This window comes from Cyprinus carpio, chromosome B13 (genome assembly GCF_018340385.1).
Source record: "Cyprinus carpio isolate SPL01 chromosome B13, ASM1834038v1, whole genome shotgun sequence".
NCBI lineage: Eukaryota > Metazoa > Chordata > Actinopteri > Cypriniformes > Cyprinidae > Cyprinus > Cyprinus carpio.
In genome coordinates this window covers 13,153,539-13,164,838 of record NC_056609.1, presented here as the reverse complement: position 1 = coordinate 13,164,838, position 11,300 = coordinate 13,153,539, and the positions used below count along the sequence as shown (strand labels likewise).

The 11,300-nt window shown below is 39.0% G+C and overlaps 1 protein-coding gene across 2 annotated transcripts; it reads right to left on the bottom strand.

The window, feature by feature from the left end:
• Positions 1 to 551: 551 nt before the first annotated feature.
• On the bottom strand, positions 552 to 10,963 carry pprc1 (PPARG related coactivator 1). 2 transcript variants are annotated; one of them, XM_042736667.1, is made up of 14 exons: positions 10,786 to 10,963; positions 8,825 to 8,950; positions 8,530 to 8,682; positions 8,376 to 8,417; positions 6,243 to 7,992; positions 6,117 to 6,170; positions 5,038 to 5,098; positions 4,690 to 4,754; positions 3,341 to 3,998; positions 3,032 to 3,232; positions 2,617 to 2,692; positions 2,417 to 2,538; positions 2,186 to 2,337; positions 552 to 1,047 (listed from the first exon to the last, which is right to left on the bottom strand). In XM_042736667.1, the coding sequence occupies exons 1-14, from the start codon at positions 10,864 to 10,866 to the stop codon at positions 947 to 949; spliced, it is 3,642 nt and encodes a 1,213-aa protein (XP_042592601.1). In that variant the 5' UTR covers positions 10,867 to 10,963; the 3' UTR covers positions 552 to 946. The 2 variants fall into 2 exon arrangements, with proteins under 2 accessions (XP_042592601.1, XP_042592602.1); XM_042736668.1 differs by lacking the exon at positions 10,786 to 10,963 and adding an exon at positions 10,664 to 10,687.
• Positions 10,964 to 11,300: the final 337 nt, after the last annotated feature.

Here is an 11,300-nt window from a genome sequence, read left to right as displayed (position 1 = left end):
TGCATGTTACATATGAATACATGAGACAACTGTATTAAGGTGTGTTACAGTGCAGCATGAATCTTGTCTGAAAAATCACTATCAGTGATACTGGTCTACTCTTTATTTCTGTGCACGGCGCTCTCCATAATGTGGAAGAGGAGTCCCAACAGCAATCAAATCAAAAGTACTGATCAAGACTACTGCAATGCTCTGCTGACCAGCCTTCAATCCAGCACAATTAGAGATGATCCAGAACACAGCTGTGCATCTGATTTACAATCAACCAAAAAGAACCACTGGCTCCCTGCTTCAGATTCATGGCTTTGTTATTGGCCTAAAAACCAGCATATAATCATACAGACACCACAGCAGCTCGAAAGCACTGCAAGTTCACTCTCACTTAAAACTGACCTATGACATGCAATTAATTTAAATGTTTCTGTATTTTCTGTAAAATGAGAACCCCCCTTTATTTATACACTAATCAATATGTTGCTTATTTGGACGACACGGACACAAATTTTACGTGAATTTTGCAAGGGTCTGTTCAAGAGAGAATGACACATTGATTTTTAATCTCAGAAGAGACATTTTTATCTCAGGTTTATTTAGGTTGAAATAAATTCAGCATTATAAACCTGTTTTCCCCAACATGCTTCCATTCAGTTCATTTTAAAACGTATACAACATTCAGCAATTCAGATTAAACATTTAAATAAATTTAATCCTTTTTAAAAAACTCTATTTAATTCATTATAGTTCATGATCTTTTTTTTTTGCTCTTTTGATTTTTCTTACAAATCTTCACTTCAACAGAAGGTGTAAACTTGCAGAAACAAACAAAAACACAGAGAAAAACAAACAAAAAACAACCAAAACCAGTAATGGAGAGGCAACACTGGAAGTGTGGGGCAGCATTTTGCTCAGAGGTAATCGGTCTTCTCTCCTGTGGCTTGACTAATCGTTACCTTTTCAGGTTCTTCTGAGCCTGTTTGAGTAAAGTGTCGAAGTCTAGTGCATCAGATTTGCCTTTTGTAGGCTGTGGATCATACTCCCGGTTTGAATCTGAAAGAAATCAAAAAGAGACTGTAGCATCTGGAGTCTTTAACAGGAACATTTTCAAAGACTGTAAATTAGTGATGCACTAAAATTTCACCAACAGGAAATATACGGCAGAAACATCAACTATTGCCCTAAAGTTACAACATGTAAATATGTCAGCAGTGTTGATGCACTTAACTATGACCAAAATGGAGAGGCTACACGTTGCTTAAGAAATTAACTGAGACTGGTTTCATTTATCACCTGAGAACACGACACCCTGAATAGTTCAGTTGCAAATATACATTTATAAATATATATATTAAATGCATAACTCGTGTCTTTAGTGACGGGGGACATCATTCACTACCCTCTCCCTCCTTTACTTTTTAAAGTTAGACACCAACTTTCTTAGTATTCCTCAATCTATTCATTATAAACCAAATAACAAGAAAAAAATTAAATATAAAAGCTGCCTGTTTTCTAATTAATTTTTTGCAAAAAGGTGTATAGGGTTCTAGAGACCCGAGGTATGTAAATTTGTCAGTATATTTTTACTGTGCAACTATATTTACATATTTGATGACTCAATATGTGCAATGCACCTTTATTCCTCGAGGTGGCACTGTTTGATACACAATGATGATGTGACGTTTCACTCATAATTAACATAGCAATTATAAAACAAAAGAATATTATCAGCAAAAATTGAACTGGATTGAATGGCTTTAATGCAGAGCAATTACTGTTCGCAATGAAATATAAACATCACTGTCATTTGAATGTGGATGTGGTGAATAAGCTGGCAGTGATCAAAATACAGTTTTTGAAGTCACTGAAAAAACGATATTTGAGATCGCGAATAAGAGGCAGATGCTGAATGTACTGTGGAAATGCGCTGACGATGACAGCGATGGTAAAATCATCTGCTCAAATTGACCCCTTCTAAGTTTCAAAAGATAATGAAACGTGCTTTATTTTATTCCTCTGTAATTGTTCTTAAAATATGAAGTTTTTTGTTATTGCAGCAGTTAGAGATCCATTCGTGCTGGATATATAGGTCTGGGTCACTAAAGACCCGGATATGTAATAATGATTGGCAAAACATTCAAGCATTTAAGAGTTAAATGGGTTGAAAAAAAAGACATGTTGCTAAGCTCACCAAGATCAGCATAACTGGTCTTGCAGAACTGTCTCCTGCCTCCAAAGCACAGGTCAAAAGGAAGCTCATTCTGCTCCCTGAGCTTGCTTCCATTCTCAATAGCGTCAAACGCATCCTCCGTGTTGTAGTATGTAACGAAGCCATAGTTGTCCCTGAAATATCAAGAGTGTTAGCAACATTCTTTTTTAGTGTAAACAATATACCAAATAAATACAACTCAAAAAGCCATACCCATTTTCTCTAAAGTGCACAGTGCACTCCTCAATCTCTCCGAAGTATGAGAAGCGCTCCTTCAGCTCTTTACGAGTCATGCTTCCACGAATTCGTCCAACATAAACAACTCTGCGCTCCTCCTACATAACATTTCAATTACGATGTTAGAAATCACCAAGGTGCCTTTGAGAAGAATATTTCTTGATTAAAATACTTACAATTGCTTTCTCCTTGCATCTTTTTGAATCCTCACTGGAATTTCGTGAACACCGGTAACCAGATTTCCGATTAGGGCTATCAATAAAATCAAAACATATAAGGATTATTATAGTTAACTAAAACATAACCACAAAAAAACAACAACAACATGTTATTTGAAATAAAATACACAATAACTGAAATAAAATATAATATAAGAGTAAACTTGATTTCAGCTACTTGCCAAAGTAAGTGTTCTGATTTAAATTTTTGACTTGATGTCTTTAACTAAAACAAATATGAATTAAAAAAATATGAACAAATCTACTAAAACGGAAAATGAAAATGGAAAATAAAAACAAAATCAAATTCAAAACATTAATAAAAACTAATAGCATCTCAAAGATATAATGTAACTCTGAAACATGTGGCCACCTTCTATGACTGTTCCAGCGCCTGTGCCCGATGTCAGAGGAGCGGGATCTGGATCGAGAGCGGCTGCAGCTCCAGGATCCAGAGCGTGAACTTGAATATGAATACCGCCGCTGGCGGGGCGGGGAAAATGACCTGGAGCTGGATCGGGAACCAGACCGAGATGATGAACTGGATCTGCTGCTTGAGTGACGAGACCTGTATCTGTAAAATGTAAAAATACACGTTTGGTAAAATCCTCTAAAATGATGTGCTTTCAACATTCCTCCATCCTTAGTTATTATAAATGTGTATAACCACATCAAAGCTGACCTTTTCCTAGGTGGTGAACGTGATCTGGAGGAGGACTCGGAGCTGGATTCTGAGCTACTAGAGGACCGGGCTCTGTATCTTCGCTTCGAGCGGCCTCTGTCCTGCTGGTACTGTCGGGAGGAACGCTCAGAGTAGTTCACAGATTTCTGCTGGTTGCATTTTGCTTCACCCAGTAAAGAGCTTTCAGAGTCAGGCCTACTTGGAGAGGCGTCCGGAGTCTCCAAGGCAGAGCTATTTAATGTACACCTCCTATCTGCAGAAGGTTGCCTGAGGCTGGGATTTCTCTGGGTTCCCTCTGTAACTGAAGGAGTTGTTGAAGCTTTGGAGATGCTGCTCTGGGCTGGCTTGTTGGGCGGCAGCTCAACGGTCTTGATAACAATGCTAGGCTGTTGTTTGACATTCCACCGACTGCCAACTTCACAGGGTTCTTTTGGAGGGAGGCAGTAGTCGTGGTCAAGGGAGAAAGGCTGAGTCTGTCCAGTAGAACTAGGGGTCTGAGGCTTGCTGCGCAGCTTATTTGAAGGTAGTGGTCTTGCCTCTATCTGAATGGCCTTGTTAGGAGTTGGTTTAAGGACCTCTGACTTAGTTTTCCCCAGTAGTGAAACTGGTGCAAGAGGCTTCCACACCTGGTGTGGGGGTGTGGCAGGAGGTGTAAGACCTATGGGAAGAGTCATTTGAATGGAGTTTACTTTTATTAAAAGAAAGGATAAAGGCTTAATACGACAATTTTGATATACAGTGGTCTCAAAAATTGATTTGCATTTAAATGAATGAATTTGTCTGCATTGCATAAGTCAAACCATGTGCCATTTATTTTAAATGAACAAGCTATATGTACACTACTGTTCAAACGTTTGGGGAGAGCAAGATTTGTTTTCTTTTTCAAATAAATGCTGTTATTTTGAACTTCCTATTCACCAAATTATCCTCAAACGTAAAATGTATCATGGTTTCAACAAAATAAATTAAGCATTTAAATTCAACATTTATTAAAAAAAAATAATAGTTTTTTGAGCACCAAATCAGCATATTAGAATGTTTACTGAAGGATCATGTGACACTGAAGACTGGAGTAATGGAATACAAAATTTAAAAATATTAAAAGTTATTAGAAATAAAAATATTTCATAATGATACATTAAGAGACTTTTCAAAAACATATTGAAAATCTTACAGACATCAAACTTTTGAACAGTGTATATGCATTTAATTTATATACCCCCCTCCCCCAACAACAACAACAACACATACCATGTAGTTTTGAAGAATAAAAATGTATACATTTTACACAAAACATTAATTTATTTAAAAATAAACACACACACACACACACAATAAAAACACCATACCTGCTGTGCTTCCCAGGTCATGGTTGTTGGTTTTCTCCACAGCCTTAGTCTCCACCTGCTCATAACTGAATTCAAAACAAAAATATAACTAAATACAATCAGCAGTGGCAACAATGTCAAAAGCACTGAATTACTAATGTTGTTAAAACATCACTCAGACTAACACAAGCTACGCTTATGTTTGTCTCCATCCACCTTCACATTCTGAAGCCATGATGGGGGACTTCATTTGTTTCGGTAGGTCTTGGTGAAAAGTGGCCTATGGCCACACACACAAACACTGAGTTTGGTGCGAGAGCAGCACAAGGGCTGTAGGGTAACTCCATCACTCCGCATCATGATACTCACCTGGAGTTTCCTACAGCGGCTGCTCTACCACAGACCTCCGGTACACTCTGCTCTTCTTTGGCTGAAAAGAAAAAGTAGGGTTGTGAACGACCAAATACAGGAGGGTAAGATGGGACAGACCCTTAAAAGAACTGAAACAATCAGACTGTCCAGCATCTAGCAGAATACAGCATAATGTACTGTGATACTCTACAAAAATGCACTGCATTTGCCTACTCAACAGCTGAGAGGCAGCAGACTAAAGATAAATGCTTGCTTAATGGATACGCCATCAGTTTTCCAACCCAGCATATCTACAGACAAAGACAGCCAACTGGTTTTAAAATGGTTTTGTTAACAGGGCAGAATTCCAGCAGTTCAATGAGCATGAGCACATAGCAGCTGTTTTCACTGAAGCCACACCCTCTCTTAAAGGAACAGACCCTATTCTTCAGGTGTGGTGATACAAGCAAAACTGTCTATTATTAATAGCATAGCTGTGTATAAAGCACAGCTCATACAGACATCACTTCATCAATCGATTATCAGTTGGTAATCATGGCGAATTCACGTGACTAACTTGAAAATTAGCAAATTCTGTTGGGGAAATTATTGGCCCTCAAAAATTCTATATGACTTGGAAAGTTGTTGTAAAATACATATAAAACAATAACCATTCAGGTTAAACACAGAATTATCACTAAGAAAAGGAAACAAACCTTTACCTCATTTGAACTGAACACTATTACTACGTCAATATAAGATGTTTGTTTAATCTAACCACTAAGTCATGTTTAATTATGAACACTGTACTTGCAATCGGTGCTTGACCTGGCAACATGGACACAAATTCTTTCATCATAGGAATGCCGAATATTTCCAAGCTCAAAAGTTGGCCTAGTTTCTTACAAATGAATGGTTTTCATTCTAAAGATGTCAGTAAGGGGGTACATGTTCACTAAAGGGGAACTCGTTTCCAAAGAAAGCTCTGCATTAACATCCTTCACATAGTCAGCTTGACTTGTAGCATTAGCTTTTTAACAACCTTCATTGGTAACCAAATACTTTTAGAGTAAGAGCTCAAAGATAATATCACTTACACTGAGACTCCTCAAACTGCTCCAGGAGGCTTGTAAGATCAGCGGCTTCAATACCTAAAAGAAAAAAGTTTATTATAAACCACTCCACAGAAATTATTACCTAACAACATATGAACAAACGCTCACCAATTTCACTTGTGAAAGACTCAATCAGCTCAACTGTGGTGTTCTTCGCTTTGGGGATCTCAGAGGAAGCCATCCTCATCTGCTCTGCCAGTTCAACAACTCTGGCCTGAACTTGAGCCGAGAAAAACGGCTGAGCAGCTATTGGTGCAACATGAGGCTGTGACCGTGAGGTCAGCTTTTTAGAATTAGTTGGCAGGGTGTTTTTGGCTTGATCAGACACAGGGGCCAAAACAACCTGCTCGGTCTCTCTCTTCGCAGGCACAGCAGCACTAGGTTTATAAGGGCTAGAGTTTGAGCTCTGAACTTGTGTAGTGATCATCTGAGGCCTTGAGGGAGCTTTGGATGGAGCAGCATTGTGGTTCCCATGTAAACATTCCTTATTACTCTGTGCATTGAGACCTTGAGGGCCTGCAGATGTAGTAGACACTGATAATGAAACAATCCGTTCAGGGGCCACTTCAGCCACATTTCTGATGGGGGCAGAGGACTCGGTATGAATAGTGTTTTGTGGCATGCTGATGGGAGCAGGTAGCTTCTGGGATGAGGGGTGAACTGATTGGGGTAAACTTTTAGATGTATCAGAAGGTGGAGGGGTTGGTTTAGAAGTTGCAGGTTTCTTAGAGGAAGCCATCAGTGAAGCCGGTGGGGTGAGCAAGGCTTCAGGCGTTGGGGGAGCAGCGGGGCCTCTCGGGTGCCATGCGGGCATGATTTCAGGTGCAAGGTCTTTTTTAACAGGAGTATGCATGTTTTTACGTGGATCTCTGGGGTTGGGGTCTGGCAGGCAGGGTAATGGGGGAAGCTCCTTGGGCGGTTCAGGCAACTTGGGCCATTTAGTGCTGTAATCCTCCGTTTTATCCACCGGATCTGGTTTCTTCTGCTGGCGGAGGAGACGGTATTGCTGTAAACTGAGAGGTTTGGGCTTAGTTTCATGTTCACTAACAGGTCCTTGTTTTGAGGGTTCTTCCTCCACAGACTTTTCAAGAGGTTTGTTCTCTGGCTGCGAGGCAGTGATTTTTGCTTCAGCTTGAGGGGTTGTGATATGCTCCTTCTCAACCTGTGGTTTAAGGGTCATCAAGTCTGTAGGACAATCAAGTTTAACGTTTTTGGGCTCTGCCGATGAGAGCACAGGTGAGAAAGTCACCTTTTTCTTCTTTTGTTCTTCCGGGCATTTCTTCTGTGGCTCTTCTTTAACTCTTGAGCTTCTCAAAACTCTCTGTTCAACCAGAGGGGCTTTAAGAAGTTTACTTTTCTTTTTCCCTTTACGTACCTTGACGACCTCTTTCTCCTCCTCCACAGGAGATACTTCAGAAGGAGGTGAGACTTTTTCAGCACTATCTTCAGGCTTTGGTTCTGGCTTGTCTCTGCTATTCTCCGGGACTCTTTGTTCACCTTCTGCGGAGTCTGTGTGAGAAAGAGGGATGCTGAGATCTGGGATTGCCAGGATGGGCTCTCCATGCTCTCCTTGATCAACCACTTCTAGCACAAGGCCCCTCTCAGGCAGAAGATGCTCTTGTCCCTCTTCTCCTTCAACACATAATGTCATGCAGTAAGGGTGCATGCGTTTTACTAAATCACTGAGAGTAACAGGTATACTCTCTCCATCCTGCTCTAAGGACACAGGAAGGCACCAGTCAAATTCATCCAGTGATGACAACTCAATATTGGCTATGGGGGTCGAAAAACTAGCATCGCCATCTTCCTCTTCTCCTTCACTGTTCTGCTGGGACACTCTTTGCATTCGTGGGAGACTCTAAAAAACGAAAACGTAACAGGTCTTACATTATGCCTATAAAGTTAGGAATTGAAAAAAAGTTATGGTGCCTTATGCATGTGGGAAAACAACACATGGCAGCTATTTTAACAAACTTGTAGTGAGAAGTGCTTATAAACTGGCTGTTGTCAACAAAAGAAGCTTTATTTCCCCATGCAGTTTTCACCAAAATATTTGAAACTGAAGGAATTAATTGTATTATACAGCTATTATTATCAGCATTAATGATATTAATAATATCTCAAATTATGTAGCCCCAATAAGAACCTGTCATGCTGCCATCTAAAATGAATAAAAAATTTAATCTGAGACTGATAGGTTATAAATTTTGTTGTTGAAGAAAGATTGAAAAACATAAATACCTTCCCAGGAAATTGTCTTGTGTGAATCATTGACTTTCTCAGCTAGAGTGGAAAAAAGAAAATTGTTATCTGAAAATTCATTGAGCTGCCCTACAAAATGAAACGAATAATGCACTAATGCATTCCTGACATGCTCAGACAGGTGAAGACTCACAGGTGAATGTTCCTGACCCTTCTGCCCTGAGAAAAGGTCTGAATCCGGCAGGGTGTCAAAAGGGGACAAGTTTTCATCATCAACATTGTCAAGTATTTCAGTGAGAGCTGTGAGCAGCGTCGCTTCACTTTCCTCATCAATATTACTTTTAACCTGAAACAGAGGAAACAATTTAGAAATGCCATTGCTGAGTAAAATCAAAACAAGTGACATTCAACATACAAAACATTACGCTGAAAGCAATTCATTCAACGAACAAGTCTTCTGCTGACAGTTAATAAAAGGCTTTATTTACTTCTCCAGTGGGGCTGTCCTCAAATATGGACAAAATAGAAGGATCGAGGCAGTCTTGTAAAGCCTCCAGAGCATCTCCATTGTTTAGGCCAGGATACTCCAGCAAGTTGGCAGCGAAGCTTTCCACCTGCAAGAGAAGGGGGAAAAAACAGGTTAAAGTTGGCATGAAAAAGAAGCTGTCCATAAAGAATTGTCCATTTTATTTCATGCAGACTTCCAATGGTTGGTCTTGCTTGAGCCATCAGCAAACCAGACCAATCAGCAAAACTTTTCTATTAGTTTACTGGACAGCCTTGCTGATGCTAAACAAATTAAGTACTAATATTTAGATTTTAGATGAATACTTTTATGTATGTGTCTAAAACCATAAATCACTACAAGGTGGCGTATGCATTAGGTGAGGCTGTAAACAGGTCCATGTTCCTAAATAATAATAAAAAAGGACATTGTGAACAATGCACTCTGTCTTTGAGGCTTGTAATTGCTGGCCTGTCCAGAAGCAGCCTTGGTGTTAATACAGTTCACAGCATCATTTACTAACAGAACTTAAGTGAAATGTTGTTGATACTCAATTCCCTTTCTAGGAATCGTTTGAATATTTCCCATGAACTTGAAAACAAAACAACCTAAGGCATAGACGAGCTATTTAAAATCGAGAAGATTATCATAGTCCTAAATCTGAAATAGTGTTAAATACGATCAAATCTAAATGCAAGCACGCCCAGTTAATAAATGCGTTCATTCAAGTTACAACCACGTGTTGCGCACATCACGTCATCCTGCCGCAGTGCATTACTGGGCAAACCCAATACCGGCAGGATTCAAAACACGCCTTGCTTCAACAAATCCTGCGTGTTATTTTCCTAAAAGCGATCACGATTAAATAATTAGGCCAGTTTGATTATAATACACCATTGCGTTTTTAAAAAAAAACTAAAGATGGGCTGAATGAAAGGCTGCTGTCAGTAAATACACACGGCCCGAACACGACTGACCCGCTCATACCTGCACCACGTGCTGGACAAACCGCAATGAACGACTTGGGGCACACTTCGTTATTCACAGTCACGACGATGTAAAAGACAATAAATGCAACCAAACAGAGCAGAAATAATACTTAAAAATGCTAGCATGAAAAATAAAACAAGTGACAGATGCCATCTGTTGAAATACCTACCGTGATGTCATTTTAACTTTATCATGTAACTTACTAAAACAATTAATTGCAGTTAACGAGTGAAACGTTTAAGGTAACATTTACGACCATGCATGAATAAAAATGCTGGTAGTTTCATTCTTCAAATGAGTGAACCACGTGGGAGTGAGAGAGACACTGGAATATGTAACAAACAATAAGAAAGCCACATCTGACCAATAAATTAATATCTGTATTATTAGGGAGTCACTAATAAATAATGTCAAAATACATAAACATTAAATAAAATAGCCTTCTTCTTTAGATCTGATGCATTTAAACAGCTAACCATTCGTGTTACAGATTATTCATCACCATCATCATCATATTAAAACCCAAAAAACAATGCATTTATGGCTTACAAAATGCAAAACTGTACTTTTTTATTTATGTATTTTAAAGAGAAGAAATGAGTATGTAGTTGAGTCGCTGGTCTCGAGTGATAGAGTAAGCTCAGAAGAATGCAGAAGCATGGCAACATCAGCTAACAGGAGCAAACTTGTGCAGTCATTCCTTGACATGAGACTTCTCTCTAGATACGCAAGAAATCTAGCAACACTTGGAAAGTGATAACTGTTTCTTTTCCTACGACCATTTCTTAAATAAACTCACAAGTGGCAAGCAGAACTGTAAAAGCTATCTCACCATCACCATCCACGTGTCACAAAGTCCTGCACATCATCGCGTATTTGCCTCGAATATTTGACACTGTGATCAATGTCAACAATTTCATCCACTCTCTACGTATCAATATGTGCTGTTCTTACCTCGTCAAGATTAACCGGTGAGAACATTTGAGTATTACAGGCTTTTAACATCTCCTCGCCTGTTCCCCACCGCGCCGCCATCTTACAACTCAACTGAACTGTGTGGAAAAACGTGAATCAATGCGTGCGCAGCAGCCGGCTACAAACATCGTGCTATGACTGAACGTGCTAAGCCCCGCCCCCGTGATGCGTCATCGGCCCTAGCCTTCTCTTTGGTTATATGGGATAAGTATTAAAATATATATATATATATATATATATATATATATATATATATATATATATATATATATATATATATATATATATATATATATATATATATATATATGGGATAAGTATTACAACTTTTTTCTTTTCTTTGTTTATTTATCAGCTTGTATTATATAAACGTTTGTTCAGAATAATGAAAATGGAGAAGTGTGGTTCGAGTCAGTGTATTTGATGTGTTATGTTTTATTATGAACACAATGTTTACTCACTACAGGTGCTGGTCATATAATTACAATATCATC